Raw genomic sequence first — 19,034 nt, 5'->3', positions numbered from 1 at the left:
ACGATAAGAGGCTCCACTGATGGATTTTATGTCGCTTGGCAGCCTTTCTTAGATTACTTTGAGGAACTACAGCTCTCTACTTTCATATAACTGACCCTAATTAGGTTGTATGTATTATATCAGGTGAAACCATATCTGACCTATGATTGTTGTTGATTTTATTATTTTTTTGGCGGAGGGGGGTTGTTTATTTCCTTTTTCTTCTTCTTCCTCCTTACATCTCTTCCAAATGTAAGTGTATTAAATTATTGCTGCACTGTAAGCTATTTTTTGTTCTGTTACTCATTATGATTGTTGTTTAAACTTAATAAACAGAAATTTTTAAAAAGTAGATTAAGGTTGAGATCATAGACACCTGCTTTTGGAATAAAGCCAGAAGATTCCACAGGTTTTGAACAAATTAAAAAACAAAATTTACTATATTGGAAAGATAAAACGATTTACAAGATATATATTATACTCTAACATTCAGAATTAACATGAGGTGCACATGAATTAACAGACAGACTGTGGTCGAACACACCAAACTACAGAGTAAATGACAGACGCAACCAAAGCATGTCTCAAGAACCTACCCAGACATTAGTATTCACTGTGAGTTGTTGGAGGTCAGTCATCTCAGTCCCAGGACATCACTGCAGGAGTTCCTCAGGGCAGTGTCCTAGGCCCAACTATCTCCAGCTGCTTCATCAATGACCTTCCCTACATCATAAGGTCGGGATGTTCACTGCACAATGTTCAGCACCATTCATGACTCATTAGATATTGAAGCAGTCTGTGCCCACATGCAGTGAGATGGTGAAAGCTCTTTACCTGTACCCTTTACTGTATATATGTATATAGTTACAAATAGTTAATAAAGACTTGCATTTAACTTACTGAAGACTACAAAGACTTCTTTAAGAGGCAGCGTTCTGTAACCTACACCCTCTCGACATTATTCAATGCTGTCTGGTCCTGTCAGTTCCATAAGACTTCAAAGCAGCTAATATTTTCTCTCTTCCTGCATACAAAACACTTCAGAGTTTCTTACATAACTATTTAGAAGTTAATATATATAGGAGGCCATTGTATCTTTGATCAATAGTATAAAATGGCTGCTAACAAATTAGTGACTCATTATATACATACCTTGGTTTCTTTCTCACTGACTGGCATTAGCTCATTTGATAATTCAAATTTCACAGTATTGCCAAAGATAAAACTAACCCCAGAGGGGTTAAGATTATTCATACAAAGAGGAAATAGGCATAAGTCCAGGAAATATATTATGTAGTTGTAGCATGGATCAGAGGGTTGTAAATGTTATCAACACCAAATAGGTGAGCCATCAACCAGGAAGCTGAAGAAAGCACCTGGAGCCAGAGAAATGCTTGAGAATAGCACAGTGCTGCTGATACTGGTCTAAACAATCATAGGGATTGTCAGAAACAAAAACAGAATTGCCTGGAAAAACTCAGCAGGTCTGGCAGCATCGGTGGAGAAGAAAAGAGTTGACATTTCGAGTCCAATGACCCTTCAACAGAACTTTCTTTTCTTCTCCAGCGATTGGGTCTTTTTGTGGCATCCTGCTGTTCACACTACAATACCTACCCTATCTATGCCTCTGACCATCTAGAAAACTTTGATCAAACCATGCCTCAGCTTTCTTAATTCCAGGGAGTACAACATAAATTTGTGCAATCTCTCCTTACAATTTAACGCTTGAAGAGTTACAAGGATAAAACGGTGGAGTGGGACTGCTCTACAGAGAACTGGCATGGACTTGATGGGCCGAATGGCCTCTTTCAATGCCGTTTTGACTATATATTCAAATACCGGGAAAGTACCAGGAAAGTACTCTCCAGAATTTGATGACAGTATTTTAGACAACAACTAGAATCCCACGTTGGTCCACCCAGAGTCCTGATGTATCTCTCCACCTTTGGGAAGGTGTTATTTCCATTCCCAGCAGACTCGGGGGGGGCGGCGGTGACAAGCGAATCGCGGGAAAGGTTGCATTGTTGCCGGAATTTCCCGGCAGTTAAACGAATCAGAGGTGAGGAGCCTCTGGCTGTGTGTGTGTTTTGCCCCAGGTGGCAATGGTTTACACCTGGGACGTCACCGCGGCTGGATATAAAGCGGAGCTCAGCGTGTCTCAGAAACTCAGAGCAAACACACACACACACACACCCAACCTGGAGAGTCGCAACACCCAACAGGGAAGTAAAATGAACAAGAGGTTCCCGCTGCAGGTCCGAATTATTGGATTAATGCAACATAAGAAGCAAAAGGTGAGCTATTTTATAGCTGTTTACAATCTAGATGTCATGTAATGTTGTATTTTTTTTCCCCCGTCATGTTACCCAGATAAGTACATTCTTTTTCTTTTGAACACTTCACCTATTCGTTTCTCTGTAATCTATATTTTATGTCCTTAATTTAACCAATATTTTCGTTTAATGACAGACCTACCTTGCCTCAGTTCTGTGGTCGGATCAAAATGATGTTATCGTGTACCGAGCCTTTACAGAGTTTAAGAAACTGCATGTAAGTCGATTTTTAAAGCTGAACACCTTTTAAACAGACAATATCACTCCCATTGCGTAAAGTGTGTGTGTTTTAAATCACTGCTCTTTAAATAACAGAAAACTGTTGTGAGGAAGTACCCCCTAGAAGCTGGACGCATTAAAAAGTCTGATCGAATTCTACCCAAATTCCAAGGTAAGATGAAAGGAATTATTTTTTAAATCCAAAAACCGTAACACAACTAATTGTAAATTAACCCGTTTCTGGAAGGCGAGATTAGCTGGATTTCTGGTTATACAAATCGAAAAATTGATCATTATTGAAGAGGAAGTTTTACAAACCCCAGTGTTATCTTGAAATATTCCACATCTGTAAAAAGTGATTTTTTTAAATTAAATTAATTTTACTTTTTAAAAAAATAATCACTACGAAAATACATTGACTATTAAAGAAAAGGCTTTACAATTCAGGATGTGACATGTTCTCATTCTATTTACCTTGTAGACATTTCTAGAAGGGAAAGAAGACAAGCTGGAGTCAGTAAATCAGTCTTGAGGATAGGAATGCTGCAGGATTACTGTGACCGTTTATTGACATGTTGTACCAAGGTCTCCGGGGACCAAGATGTTATTCAGTTCTTCCTGGCCACCAACCATGACCTGGGACCTTCTTTTCCCTCAGACAGGTGAGCACAAGGCAACAGTGAGGTCCTCTCTGATCTTATCAACGGGAGTTAAGGCACTGCAGTGTTAAATTCCTCTCTGATTGATCATCTACAGTCATATCAGATCTCAAAGTTTTAACTTACCATGGATGGTTCAGTCTTGTTAAAATCTGAACATTTTGCACTTTTGCTCTAGTGTTATTATCATGCCGTCTGCAGTTGAGAAGAGAAGAGAATCTCTGAGGCTTTCAAGCACGGCGTCTGCCCAGTCCATCACCCAACCAGTTGCTTCAGAGAATTACAAGTGTATTGCATCTTATGAAACAAAAGATACCAAGAACAAGCCATTTAAGGCGTTGGAGGGTGAAATTGTCGATGTTATAGCCAAGAACTCATCAGGTAATCTTTTTGGGATGGTGTTATCCTTTTCTGTGCTTTGAATGAAATGCATGAGGACACATCACAGGGGCAAATAGCAAATCCATTATTTCATTTGAAGAGCCTTTTGAGTTCCAAGTTGCGATGTTGGGTGAGGGAAAGGAGGGTCAGTTATTGAATTGAAAAATTATATTGATGTAGCATTTGAAATTTGGTTCCTGTATAAATTCTCAAGAATCCAACAATTCATTTTTAAAATTACTGTTCTCTCTACATATACATAAATAGTAATGTGATCCTGAATGTTTACAGTTGGACATATATAGAGAGCTAATAAAATGTGACACAGCATATTACTTGTTTAATTAAATTGAGAGCTCCAGTTACAACATAAACCTCAACTGATTTTACCAGCTGGGACAATACAGCTTTTGAACTCTTCAAATACATAAAACAATATTGTCCATATTGTCTTGTAGTTCATTTACAAAACTTTGATGTATACCAACAGAATATTGTACAATTGATTTTTAACAGCAGATAATAGGTTAAACAGGAATAAATGTTTGATGTGGGCATCCATATCCTAATGGTTCTGGTGCCTTTCACTTTTAGGATGGTGGCTTGTGGAGAACGATGAGAAGCAACTAGCCTGGTTTCCAGCTCCCTATCTCAAAAAATGCCTTGCCTGTGTCACATCTAGAACATCAATTATTGAAGCAGGGGGTAAGTTAAGGAGTACACCCAAGTACCAGTTTTAGCATTTTATATTAATGTTGCAATGTCCCATAGACACTACATTTTATAAATTTTAATAGCATGAGCATTCACTCCATTGTTCTGATCTGGCACAATTAAAGATCGTTAGCAAAAGACTGCATGAGCACCATTTATTTTCAATCTCTTCAATCTGATGTCCCAAACCATTGATAATTTCTACTTTGTATTGTTTTGCACTTGATAACTTATTGTTTTTACATATTTTAAAAATTAATTTGTTGCGTAATTAACAATCTTCGACAGCTCATTGTTCCACACTTTGTTAACCCAGGATCAGTTCGTTATCCAGTTCAATTTTAAATAACACTCTGCCTTTTTCATAATTTGAGATTGAAATGGAAACAAAATGCAAAATTAGAAAACATTTCTTAGAAACAAATTATTTTTGCCTTTTAAGAGGTTAATCCCACCAATTTCATTGTGAGGAAAACATGGCAATCCTATCGCACTTTCATAAAAGGCCTAACATTTCCAAACCTGGAAGTACTTTTTCTCAGTTCACCCAATCATAGAATGCCACAGCACAGAAGGAGGCCTTTTGGCCCATTATGTCTGTGCCAGCTCTAGGCAACAGCAACTCAGCTAATCCCACTCCTCCACTCTTTTCCTGTAGCATCGCAGAGTATTGTCTCTTCAAATAATTATCCAATTTCCTTTTGAAAATAACAAGTGAGTCTGACTCCACCACGCTCAGGCTGTGTAATCGAGATCCTAACCACATGCTGAGTAAAAAATGTTTTTCTTTATGTCACCTTTGGTTCACCTTAAATTGACATTGTCTGGTTCTCAACCTTTCAGCCAAGCAGAACAGTTTCTCCCTATCAGCAGCTCTATCAAATCTCCTCTTAACCTTCTCTTCTCTAAAGAGAACAGCCCCATCTTCCCCAGCCTATCCACGTAACTGAAGTCCCCCATCCCTGGAACCATTCTCACAAACGTTTTCTGTACCCTGTCTAATGCATTCACACCCTTCCTAAAGTGTGGTGCCCAGAATTGGACACAATACTCCAGCTGAGGCTGAACCAGCATTTTGTAAACATATAATGTAATATTATATTACGTTAATATATTATTGTAACGTATATTATAAAATTTATAATGCATGATAAGCAAAATCCAACTAAGATCACCTTTTTCTAGTTTTTATTTGTGGCTGAGTCTCTTTATGCAGTAGACTTTTAATGACTATTTAGCAACAGTAATGTTAAATATTTTAAAATGACTTTGAACTTTTGTTTGTCCTCTATAAATTTAGAGTGCCAATATTATGCTGTTAAAAGCTATGAAGCAAAAGATGAAGATGAATTATCCATGCATGTAGGTGTCATTGTCCAAGTCTTGAAAAAATCCAGCGATGGATGGTGGCTTATTAGGTTTGTTCTACTTTATTGCTAATCAATTGTTCCTTAATCAGTAGCTTCAAATAATGAATGGTGTATGACACCTGCAAATTATGTTCTTCAATTGAACCTAATTAACATTTGTTTAAAAAAAACTGAATTCTGAATGTAACAACAATCTTGTTTTAAATTTGTAAATCAATAGAATTTCTTTATGATTAAACGTTATTTACTTTCTATTTCAAGAACAACTTAATTTTTTCAAAAGTTACCTGAACTAGGAATTGCACCAGGGCTTTAAAACCTTTTCAATTTTGAGAGAGTTTAACTTCAACAGAATTCATTCAAATATACTGTACTTTTGCATAAGATTGTGCATTCTGAAAATTGCAAAGCAACATGAAGACTAACTTATGTAATTTTGTTGATCAATAGGTATGATGGCAAATCTGGGTACATCCCATCTCTTTACCTGCAGCCATACAAAAACCCTCATTCAAAATTGCAGATTCTCACTGAGCCGGTCAGGTATGCCTCCACCCCGAATCTCATCACAGAAGCTGACAATCTGCCTATGCTGTCCAATAACATAAAATTAAACCTGCACAGAAACCAAGCTTACAATTACCTCTCACGCACAAAGATCATTGGTGACAATGTTGGATTGGATAAACAAAAATCAAAGTCTTCTAGCTGTTTGAATGACGAAAGCCTATCTGGAGATGAGTTGAGCCTACACAATTCAGATGGGTCAGATAGCAGGCCAGGAAGCTTGTGCGATGACACTAGCATGTCCACTGACAGTTCAGGCAAGTCACAGTTATCTGAGGACAGCAGATTACTAGAAAGTTACCACATTCTTAAAGGCTCTGATAACATGTCAAGACTGTTTGAGAAGAAACAAACTGCAGATTCTCAAAGCAAGCCCGAAGATCTGAACAATTCTGGAGTGAAAAAGGTAGATTTGAGACTCAGCCCTGAAGCTTCCACAAGTGAGCGCATTCCTGTTAAAAATCTAATACCCAAAATACCTCCAAGGCCACAGCGTCAAGAAATACTGTCAAGATGTACGACCTTCACCAAGAACATGGCTCTGAGATCTTGAAAATTTCCAGCTTGAAAATTTATGAAACAAAACCTTAGGTAAATCAACCAAAATATTGGTGAGGAAGGAAGTTTTATTTTTACTCAAACAATATTTAATTTTGAAATGGTATGCAGAAGCTGCAGTTTTGTACACTTATTTGAGGAGAAAATGTAGGTAGCCAAAATTGCTACGATCATATTAGTTTTAAGATATGTTTTGTTAAATATATGCAATTTCTACTCAGCAGGATTCATTTTTTAATCCTTAACTTGAGTTACAAAGAAGGAAAATGCACCGATTACTATGTTTTCCAGAGAAATTCTTCAGATGAGCTGCAATTCTTTCTTGATAAGTGGCAGGTAGCCCTGCATATTTGTATAGCTTCATCAGGAAGAATTTTCCCTCCGTCAGGGGGGAAATGCAGGAACGGGCGCAGGCAGGTGCGCCTCCTATCGGCACCCCCAATCGGGGGCGCACCACCATTTTATGTGTGCAGGCCAATTAAGGCCCGCCCAGTATGACATCTGCCAGGAAGCGCTATGCGCTCCCTGTGCAGGCGGGGCCAGGATTCCCTCAGCCAAGAGTGCGCTCTTTTGCCATGTGCGTGAAAGAGTGCACTCATCTCCCTGAGGCTAAGTGCTGCCTCAGGGAGTCCAGTGCCAAATTTAAAAAGGCAAATGTATGAAGATGAAATTTCCCTGACATGTCCCCTCATGTGACACTGTCACATGAGTTGGGACCTGTCCATTGCTTTTAATCAAACTTTTATTAAATTTTTATAAACCCTCATGAAACCTCATCCCACCCATGGATAAGGTTTCATGCTTTTTCTAACGCCCGCCAGGGCTCCTGGCCTGCCCGCCAACCTTAAGCTTGGACGGGCAGGTCCATTAATTACTTGAATTAGTTTTTAAATGGCCTCAATTGGCCGTTGACAGGTCGGCGGGCACACAGCTGATTCGGCTGCGCCCCCGCCGACCTGAAAATTGAAATGACGTGGGGTGATGTCGGGAATTCCGCCCAACGTCATCCCGCATCATTTTACGTGTTGGCGAGCGGGCCCCACTCCCCGCTCGCTGACCTCAATACCCTGGCCATAACGAACATCATGTATTTTCATCCAAATCTAGAATGTATTGACTAGAGGGATGCTAATTTTTCAGCACATCTATAATAAACAGCATGTAACTAGTAATATTAATTATACTTGATTAAATCAATAATCAGCAATTTTTGAACTAAATTAATTCTGATTTAGGGACATTATGATCTGAAATTTGTTTGACATGACATATATTATGAAGTGTTTTTAGTGAGATATTAAAGTGAAGACAATCATCGTTTTAAGAGTTTGCCGCAGTTGGATTGGTTCTTTATTAAATCTGTTAATACTGCTAGCTGCCTATGAGATGCTCCATACCAAAGAACATTCTCATGGTCTATCCATACTCCAATCACACAACAACATGGTTGATTTTTAATTGCCGTCTGAAGTGGTCTAGCAAACAACTCCGTTGTAAGAAAATCGCTACAAAGTGCTTGAGGAAGAAGGCCAACTACTAACGTCTCAGAGTAGCTGTGGATATTTAGTGCCCGATCCCACGAATGAATTTAAAAGAAACATTGTTAGTAAAGGATTATGAGCAGAAATAAGGAGCTAACTCGGTTATACTGAAACTTCTGTGATAGTACACTTATCAAGAAAGGTGACTAGTCTATCTAATATGTCTGACCGACCACTACACTCTGCCCAGTTGAGAAAGAAAATCAAAAGTAAAAATTATAATTTATTAAGCATTATTAAAAATTTGAACATGCTGTATTTTCCAGAATGGAAAATGCTTTTTAATTACCTATCATTAACTCATATTAAGAGAAGTAACTAGGTGTTTCCAAGATTTGACATTGTAGAATTACAATTAGGGTTGCCAACTATGATTAAATATATTCCTGGAGATTTCATCTCATGGCTTGCCCCCACGCTCCAGCCATTAGACAACCAACACATCCATCTTTATGACGCACGGCCCTCCTACGCCAATTGGAAATCAAAAAGACTCATTATCCAGTTGGATGATGTTTGACTGTCAGCCAAACAGCCTTTTTCCCCATTTTCAATACTTTTATATCTGGAAAAGAGAAAGGTTCAATGAAAATTACAAAAAAAACCAATCTCACTTCATGTCCCGATGATATTTCCCCAGGGTTGCACACAGCTGTGTCCTGGAGATTGATCTTCAATTTCTGGAGACTCCAGGCCAATTCTACAGAGTTGGCAATGCTCATAACTACAACAAATTTGATTTTCTCCATGAATTGTGTCCCTTTAAGGTTACAACTAGTTTTCTAGTTCAGCTATATTCACTGTATATTTTCATTGTAAACATATTTGAAAATTATTATGTACTTTTGGGTTATCCAAATTTGTAATAAACATTTTAGAAGTATGTGGTGTGTATTAATATTAATTATTTATTTACTGCAGGTGTGAATATTTTTGCCTTTCTCTTGGAAAAGAGAAGTCCTTCCACCACACAATACTATATTTCCATAACCTACTGTGCCAAATAAATCTTCTCAGTTGATTAATAAGAAAATTACATTCCAATACAGGCCCATGTGCTTAAACCCACATGCAATTCTGATAATCTGTGATAAAAAGCTGCCTTGATAAGATATCTGAAACAAACTGGATATTCACATGTAATCTTAAATGTTACTTTGAATGTTCAGTAACTGTATACAGATTTAAATGATCCGTAAATGTACGAGTTTAAGAGTAGGCCAATAAATGACTATTCAACACATCATGGGTGAAAATTGAATATGGCTCATTTGCACACGTGATAATAACACCAAGGCTCCTTCAACAGCTCCGTCCAAACCCTCGACCTCCACCACCTAGAAGGGCAAGGGCAACAGACACATGGGACACCACCACCTAGAAGTTCCCCTCCAAGTCACTCACCGTCCTGACTTGGAAATATATCACCGTTCCTTCACTGTCACTGGGTCGAAATCCTGTAACTCCCTCTCTAACAGCACAGTGGGTGTACCTACACCACAGGGACTGCAGCAGTTCAAGAAGGCAGCTCACCACCACCTTCTCAAGGGCAGTTAGGGATGGGCAATAAATGTTGCCCTAGCTAGTGATACCCACACCCTGTGAACGAATAACATAAAAAAAAATTGATTCCTCCGTGCCTGATTGAGGTGATGCACGTATCATGCAAACTTTGTGCTACCTGCTGATCTTTATCATTCCAGCCCAGCGCTAAGGACACTGATTGACTGCATGCTCAGCAGGTGTCCCAGATTTGAGCAGGACTAGTACAAGTTAACCTTAACTCTTTCGAGTTATCAACAGTCACAGATTGCAACTCTTTCGAGTACAATCACAGTTCTTTTTTTCCCGGGAGTGGGTCATGAACCCACAACCCTCTGATTCAAAGGCGAGGGTGCTATGAACTGAGCCACAGCTGACACCTCACATGCACATGGGTCAGGTGTGGCTCAATTGGTGAAGTCAGAAGGTTGTAGGTTTAAGTCCCTTTCCAGGAGTTCAACACAAAAGCCACGGTTGACATGGAAGGAGTGCTGCACTGTTGGAGGTGCTCCCTTTCAGATGAGATGTTGAAGTATCTACCCTCTCAGATGGGCATAAAAGATCCCATGGTACTAGGTTGAAGAAGAGCATGGGAGTTATCACTGGCATCTACAAGAAATAAGAGTAGGCCACATGGCTTGTTGAGCCTGCTCTGCCATTCAATATGATCATGGGCTTCAAATCCATTTCCCTGCCTGCTCCCCAAAGGCCCAACAATTATCCCTCAAGGAACATCACATGAACAGATCATCTGGTCATTATCACATTGCAGGTTGTGGGATCTTGCTGTGTGCAAATTGACCATTGTGCTTCCTACATTACAAGTATGGCTACAATAAAAAAGAGTACTTCAATTGTTGTAAAGTGCTTTGTGATGCCCTTTGGCCATGAAAGGCAAATCTTTTGTTTTTACGTTTCAAAGTCAGCCTGCACCATTTAGAGGATGGGTGTATTCTGGCTGCTGCACGGGCTGGAAGAGTTTGTGTAAGAGTTTCTCAGCAGGGAGAAAGAGGAACTTCGGAGATGAAAATAGATTCTTTGATGCAGTGCTGCACGCCTTAGCTGGAGGTAGGAAGAGAGAGCTCATCCAACACGAGGTAGAAGGCCTCCAGACATGAACTTAGAAGGGAAAGAGAACAAGTAGCACAGAGCTAATTGCAAGTTTACACCTGAGGATCTGGCTACAACGATCAAGGTTCATGTATGCATCATCAAATATCGTATTCTCCCAAACACACCATCAAATTCACCACATCCTCATTACCCACATCAGTAATTAGGACTCATACCTAACACCCAGGCGATCCACGTCACCCTTACAAACCTAACACTGCTGCAAGCCTCACACCCACATCTCACAGCTACCAAAGATTTCCAGCTATTCAGCTATGACAGGCACATGTCAAACATAAAATTGCAACACACTCACTGACTATCCCTCTCTCTCGCAGGACAAGGTGGCACATAACAGGAGGGAACAGCAGACAACCAGTAGAACTCAGGTACAGAGGCATCTACTGAGCTCCTTGGGAGGCATGGTGCTTGGAATTATTGATGCAACCGTTATTGAAGCCATTGTACCTGGCATCGCTGAAGCTGTCAAGGATGATGCTATATTCCCTCGTGCACCTCCTCAAATCCCAACACCCTCACCCCGCAATCTGGTGTGAATTATAAACTAGATGGTGTGAACATGCGCCTCTTACTTTCCCTTTTACCTTACCTTAACCCTTCCCTTCTGCATTAGTGCTTTCAAATACCTAAGGCCAGACCAGCCAATGCAGTCTGATAATGAACAGGAGCAATCTGACAAAGAAACATAGTCGTGTGGCTTGACAATTGCGGCCACCAGCTTAGATACTGGTACTATGTGTAGAGGGTAGCACAGTGGTGGGGGCAGCCTGTGGTGAGTCACCAAGCACAAGTGGGCTGCACATGGCTGTGGGGCAGCATTCAGGAAAAGGCTGTTGGGCATGTGTACTGAAATGCTTGGTACATTTACAGGCTTGTCAGAGATCTTGTTGTCACTGTCATGGACGAGCCCATCAACAACTTGGCAAAGGGCTTCACATGGAGCTTGGAGCCATTCTTTCCAAGATGGTAATGGTGGCAAACTTCATGACAGCAATTGCAGACCCAGCCACGATGAAGCGTCTGACAGCCAATATTCCGGTTTCCAGTGCAGCAAAGACAGAAGCTCAGCCAACATCTGGCGCTGCAGTGGAAGTTCTGACTGAGATAATGAGATCTCAGTTCGCTGCCATGCAGACTGCTACCATCATGGCTGCAATATCAAAGCTCAAAGGCATGTTCAGGCCTTCGCAGCAGTCAGCAATCTGCCCGCCAGCAGATTACTCAGATTACGGAGGTGCTGTCCCTGGGGGAGGGGGGGGGCAGTGGCAGTTCGTCCGTGATGCGCAAACCTGCTGTCTAATGTCAGGATGGCTCCCACCACTGCCACTCTGCCAATGCCCTTGCTGCTACCCCTCAGGCAGCCAGCCCAGACTGCTGAGGTGGTCCAGCCCCTAGCTAGGCACTCGAGGCCAGAGCTGCTCAAGGGCTGCAAGGCCAGCTGCAGTCTCCCCAGTGAATGTCAGTAGTGTTCCACCAGACATGCTGCAATCACTGGGATGGCACTGTGAAGGAGCACTAAGACAGACAAAAGTGCAAGACAATTCTAACAGAAAGCGCAAGCATGAATAGTTGAATAATGTACAGATTACTGGATGTGTTTTTGGATGAAATTGGTATGATTTGGTGCTTTTGTGATGTATTTTGTTTGAGAATTTTGGCCAGAAGATGTTCCATAACATAGGGCTGGGAAGGCAGGGAAATGTAGAGCATAGCTCTGGGGATTTATGATGGAAATCGGATTCTGATGGGATATTCTCGGACAGCCTGTCCGGTCCGATGATGTCCTGAATGTCTCTGCACTTGTTTCTCCTCCTCCTCTGCCTCATCCTCTTCCTCCTCCTCATGAGATGCTCGCCAAAGGCCTGGTGATAAGGGCTGCATTTTTTTAGACTCTTTCATCAGTTGTGGGTGTCGCGGACAAGGCCAGCATTTGTTTCCCATCCCTAATAGCCCTGAGTGGTTTGCTTGGCCATTTCAGAGGAAAGTTAAGAGTCAATCACATTGCTGTGGATCTGGAGTCACATGTTGGTCAGACTGGATAAGGATGGCAGATTTCCTTCCCTGAAGAACCTTTGGTAACCAGAAGGGTTTTTATAACAATCGATGATAGCTTCATGACTGGCATTGAATTCCAGATATATTAAATTTAAATTCCACCAACTGCTGTGGTGGGATTTGAACCCACATCCCCAGAGCATTAGCCAAGCCTCTGGAATACTAGTCCAATGACATTGCCACCACATCACCATCTCCCCATTTTCATGATGGTCTGCTATATCCTCCGCAACCTGGCCACCATAAATCACAAGACACACTCCAGTGAGTATTGGATGACTCTGCATTAGGATCCAGGCAGTGGAACCGTCGTTTGAGAACACCTATGGTCTACTATCATGAAAATATAATAATTTACATAATATTATTGTAATTTATTGTAAAGGTAGGTTAACAGTGGGGTTTGGATTAGTTTGTGTGTGTGTGTGTGTAGGGGTGGGGGGTAACTGAATTGCAGACAGATGGTGTAGAATTTTAAGTTATCAAAAGAGAAGCTAGGTTTGAAATGCTAAATACGTAAACATGGCTGAAGTTTTAGAATGTGAGGTGTGAAGAACATTAGCATTTTTAGATAAACCAGAGTCATGAATTTCAAAGAGATGGTAAGGTGGTACACCTAGCCAACAGAGTCTAAGCCAAACAGTGTGTTTATTTTTCCCAAAGATTGCTGATAACATGAGTACTATGGAAGATATATGTTATGGAAAAAGTAAAGTTGCAAAGACATATTGGAACAATAGGATTTATGTTAAAAAGGGAGAAACCTGTATAAAGGAGCTGAGGTTATGTGTAAGCGGAAGGAATTCTAAGATCCAACAAGTGCAAAAAGCCTCCAGCTTCAAGGTAGCAAGCTGCTGTCTACAGGAACCGAAGCTAAGAAAACTCATTGTGAATATCCCTGTCCAGGGTTTTCTGTGCTTTGCCTGGGCCTGTTGAAATTTATTTGTTTTTTACTGTTGCCTTTACGGAGGTGTAACTGGGAGTCAGATTAATTAGGGGAGCCAGGAGTGATTATAGTAGAACAAAAACAAAAATACCTGGAAAAACTCTGCAGGTCTGACAGCATCTGCGGAGAGGGATACTGTTGATGTTTTGAGTCCATATGACCCTTCATCAGAACTAAGACATATAGAAATTAGATGAAATATAAGCTGGTAGAAGGGGATGGGACAGGAGAGCTCGATAGGTGGAGGCCAAGAAGAGACTACCAAAGATGTCATAGACAAAAGGACAAAGGGGTATTGACGATGGTGATATTATCTAAAAGATGTGCTAATGGGGACATTAAGGGAAGCAAGCTAATGGCAGATGGCCCTAGTGCGGGTGGGGTAGGGGGGAAGGGATCAAAATGGGCTAAAAGGTGGAGATGAAACAATAGATCAAAATAAATTTAAAAATAGGAGGGAAGAGAAAAAAATAGTTGTAAAAAAAACTTAAAAAAAAAAATTATTCAATGACCCAGCCTCCACTGCCTTCTGAAGCAGAGAATTCCAAAGTCTCACAACCCTCTGAGAAAAAATTTCTCCTCACCTCTGTCCTAAAACAGCAACCCCTAATTTTAGAACAGTGCCCCTAGTTCAGGACTCACTCTCAAGAGGAAACATTCTTTCCACATCCACTTTGTCAATACTGTTCAGGATCTTATATACTTTAATCATGTCACCCCTCACTCTTCTAAACTCCAGTGGAAACAAACCCAGCCTGTCCAACCTTTGCTCACAAGACAACCAGCTCATTCCAGGTATCAATCTAGTAAACATTCTCTGAACTGCCTCCAATGTATTTACATCCCTCCTTAAATAAGGAGACCAAAACAGCACTCAAGGTTTGAGATGTGGTCTCACCAAAGCCCTGTATAACAGAAGCATAACATCCTTAATTTTATGTTCAAGTCCTCTCATAATAAAGGATAATATTCAATTAGCCTTCTTAATTACTTGCTGCATACTAACTTCCTGTGACTCATGCACAGGAACACCTCGATCACTCGGCACCTCGGAATTCTGAAATCGTTCTCTGTTTAAGTAAGACTGTGCCTTTTTATTCTTCTTGCCAAAGTGAACTTCACATTTCTCTACATTATACTCCGTCTGCCAGATTTTTGCCCACTCACTCAGCCTATCTATATCTGTCTGCAACCTCCTTATGTCCTCTTCACACCATATTTTCCTACCTATCTTTGCGTCATCTGCAAATTTAGCTACCATGCCTTCACTCCCCTCATCTAAATCATTGATATAAATTGTAAAAAGTTGAGGCCCCAGCACAGACCCCCGCTGGACTCCACTTGTCACATCCTGCCAATCAGAAAAAGATCCGTTTATGCCACCCAGCCAATCTTCTATCCATGCTAATATGTTACCCCCTACACCATGAGCTTTTATTTTCCTCAGTAACCTTTGATGTGGCACCTTATCAAATGCCTTCTGGAAATCCAAGTACAGCACGTCTACAGGCTCCCCTTTATCCACAGCGCATGGTACTCCTTCAAAGAACTCCATTAAATTGGTTAAATTGATTTCCCTTTCTCAAAACCATGCTGACTCCTCTGGTTACCTAGAGTTTCTCTAAGTGCCCACCTGTAACCCCCTTAATGATCAATTCTAACACCTTCCCCACTACATCCTTTTATTCTTTCATGGGATGTGGGTGTCGCTGGCAGAACTAGCATTTCTTGTCCCCATCCCTAATTTCCCTTGAACTGAGTAGCTTGCTAGACCATTTCAGAGGGAAATGAAGAGTCAACCACATTGCTCTGGGTCCAGAGTGTCACATGTAATCCAGGCCAACTATGGAAGCTTTCCTTCCCTAAAGGACATTGGTGAACCAGATGGGTTTTTACAACAATCGATGATAGTTTCATGGTCACCATCACTGAGACTAGCTTTATGTTCCAGATTTATTAATTGAATGTAAATTCCACCAGTTTCCATAGTGGGATTTGAACCCATGGCCCCAGGGCATTAATCTGGATCTCTGGATTACAAGTCCAGTGACAGTATCACCATGGCACCATCTCCCCTTAAGTGCCAAGTATAGTTTGACACTACCCTGTCAAGTTAGCTTAGTTTAGTTTGTAAAAAAACAACAGGCCTATATTTTCCTGTTTTCTGCCTCCCTCCTTTCTTGAATAGAGGGGTTATATATGCTACTTTCCAGTCTAAGGGAACCTTTCTGGAATCTAGCAAATTTTGGAAAATTAAAACACCAGCGCATCTACTACCTCATTAGCCACCTCTTTTAAGACTCTAGGATGAAGTCCATCAGGACCCGAAGACTTGTCAGACTGCAACTCCATCAGTTTACTCAGTACCGCTTCTCTAGTGATTATAATTTCACCAAGCTCCCCTCCTGATTTACAGCTATTGCTGGAATGTTTTTTGTATCCTCTATTATGAAGACAGAAACAAAATATTTGTTCATTTCATCCGCCATTTCTTTATTATCTATTAACTCCCCACTGTCACTTTCTAGAGGACCAACACTCGTTTTACCTACCCTTTTCCCTTTTAAATACCTGTAGAAAATCTTGCTACCCATATTCACATTTCTAGCTAGCTTGCTCTCACTCTAACTTTTCTCCTGGTTAACCTTTTAGTCATTGTGCTGTTCTTAATATTCTGACCAATCATCTGACCTGCCACTCATCTTTGCAGTTATATGCTTTTTCCTTAAGTTTAACTTCTCTAATTAACCACGGATGGTTAGAATTTTTCTTTACAGTAGGAAAATACTTATTCAGAAATATCCCCTTAAATGTCTGCTACTGCTTCTCTATTGATCTATCCCCTAGCCTAGTATCCCAGTTCACATCAGCTAGCTAAGCTTTCATGCCCACATAGTTGCCCTTACTTAAGTTTAAAATACTAGTCTTAGACCCACTCTTCACCCATTCAAACTGGATGTAAAATTCAATAATTTTGTGGTCGCTACTACCAAGCGATGCCTTCACTCTGAGGTCATTAATTAATCCCATCACATTACACAATACCAAGTCTAATAATAACCTGCTCGGTGGTTGGTTCCAAAATATGCTGCTCTAAGAAAAACTCTCTCAAAAGCATTTTATGAAATCCTTATCCAATCTACTACTGCTAATAAATATATATATAAAAACAAAAATAAAAACAAAAAACTACGGATGCTGGAAATCCAAAACAAAAACAGAAATACCTGGAAAAACTCAGCAGGTCTGGCAGCATCGGCGGAGAAGAACAAAGTTGATGTTTTGAGTCCTCATGACCCTTCAACAGAACTAAGTAGAAATAGGAGAGGGGTGAAATATAAGCTGGTTTAAGGTTGGGGGGGGGGGGGTGTCTCCCCCCCACCCTAAACCAGCTTATATTTCACACCCCTCTCCTATTTTTACTTAGTTCTGTTGAAGGGTCATGAGGACTCGAAACGTCAACTTTGTTCTACTATTGCTAATATGATTTTTCCAGTTCATATGCAGATTAAAATCACCCACGATTATTATCATCCTATCATCACAAGCACCCAATATTTCTTCTTGCATACTTTGTCCTATATCATGGTTACTGTCAAGGGGCCTGTAGACCCCATTCCCATTTTCCCCTACTATTCCTCATCTCCACTCAAACCGTTTCTACATCCTGATCTCCTGAGCCAAGGTTCTCTCTAATTATTGCACCAATGTCATCCTTGATCACAGTGCTACCCACCTCCACCTTTACCTAGCTTCTTATTCTTTTTGAATGTTATATACCCCTCAATATTCAGGACCCAATCCTCGTCATCCTGCAGCCACATCTCTGTAATGGCTATCAGATCATATCTATTTACTTCAATGTGCTCTATCAATTCATTATCTTTGTTACGAACATGACGTGCATTCAGATACAGAGCCTTTAGTTTTGCCTTTTTGTTATATTTGTAACATCTAGTCTTCATTTGGTGTGTTCATAGGTTTTATCTCTCTAACCCTTCCGGCTATTCTATGACCCTCATTTCCCATATTACTATTATGCTCTCCTGCCTTGAATCTACAGTTTGATTTGACACATCTATGCAAGCTTGATCCCTCACCCACCTTGTTTAATTTAAAGCTCTACTTCCCTAGTTATGCAATTCGCAAGAATACTCATTCCAGCACGGTTCAGGTATAGACTGTCCCAAAGGCACAGCCCCCTCTTTCCCCCAGTACTAGGGCCAATGCCCCATGAACCTGAACCCACTGCTCCCATATCAGTCTTTGAGCCACGTATTCATCTCTCTAATCTTATTCACCCTATGCCAATTTGCACGTGGCTCAGATAATAATCCAGAGATTATTACCTTTGAGGCTCTGCTTCTTAATTTGGCACCTAGCTTCTCATACTGACTATGCAGAACCTCTTTCCTTGTCGTGCCTATGTCATTGGTATCTACATGGACCACGACAACTGGATCCTCCCCCTCCCATTGCAAGTTCCTCTCCAGCCCTGGGAAGATGTCCCAAACCATGGCAGCAGGCAGGCAACAGAGCCTTCTGGGCTCTCGCTCTTTGCTGCATAGAACAGTGTTAATGCCCCTCACTATACTGTCCACTACTACCACTATATTCTTGTTTGCTAACTCCGCCTGAATGGTTTCCTATACCATGGTGCCATGACCAGCCTGCTCATCCACCTTGCAGACCTCGCTTTTTCACACAGGTTGCGAGCACCTCAAACCTGTTTGACGATTGCAAAGTCTGAGGCTCCTCCACTCCTGTCTACTCAGTCCTTTTACCTGCCTCACTCACAATCACATCCCCCTGTCCCTCACTGCTGACCAAAACAGACGAACCTATTCTAAGAGGTGGGACCGCCTTCTGGAACAAAGTATCCAGGTATTTCTCCCCCTCCCTTATGTTGCGCAGCGTCTGCAGTTTGACTTCCAGATCAATAATCCTGATCCAGAATTCCTCTGGCGCTTGCACTTTCTGCAGACGTGTTTGTTATGGATCACCTTGAAGTCCAAAAGCTTTCAAATTTCACAGCT

The 19,034-nt window shown here is 40.9% G+C and overlaps 1 protein-coding gene across 2 annotated transcripts; it reads left to right on the top strand.

Moving 5' to 3' along the window:
- Positions 1-2,161: 2,161 nt before the first annotated feature.
- Positions 2,162-9,551, top strand: LOC144690825 (NADPH oxidase organizer 1-like). Of its 2 annotated transcripts, XR_013578975.1 has the most exons (9): positions 2,162-2,273; positions 2,449-2,529; positions 2,628-2,703; positions 3,013-3,193; positions 3,369-3,571; positions 4,166-4,276; positions 5,586-5,703; positions 6,106-6,833; positions 9,243-9,551. XR_013578975.1 is itself a non-coding variant. In XM_078558663.1 (8 exons), the coding sequence occupies exons 1-8, from the start codon at positions 2,211-2,213 to the stop codon at positions 6,773-6,775; spliced, it is 1,503 nt and encodes a 500-aa protein (XP_078414789.1). In that variant the 5' UTR covers positions 2,162-2,210; the 3' UTR covers positions 6,776-9,204. The 2 variants fall into 2 exon arrangements, 1 of the variants encoding a protein (XP_078414789.1); XM_078558663.1 differs by lacking the exon at positions 9,243-9,551 and having other exon boundaries at positions 6,106-9,204.
- Positions 9,552-19,034: the final 9,483 nt, after the last annotated feature.

Source organism: Cetorhinus maximus, chromosome 15, assembly GCF_964194155.1.
Source record: "Cetorhinus maximus chromosome 15, sCetMax3.hap1.1, whole genome shotgun sequence".
NCBI lineage: Eukaryota > Metazoa > Chordata > Chondrichthyes > Lamniformes > Cetorhinidae > Cetorhinus > Cetorhinus maximus.
Note: the sequence above shows the minus strand (reverse complement) of the source record. Positions and strands in the feature narration are given on the sequence as shown.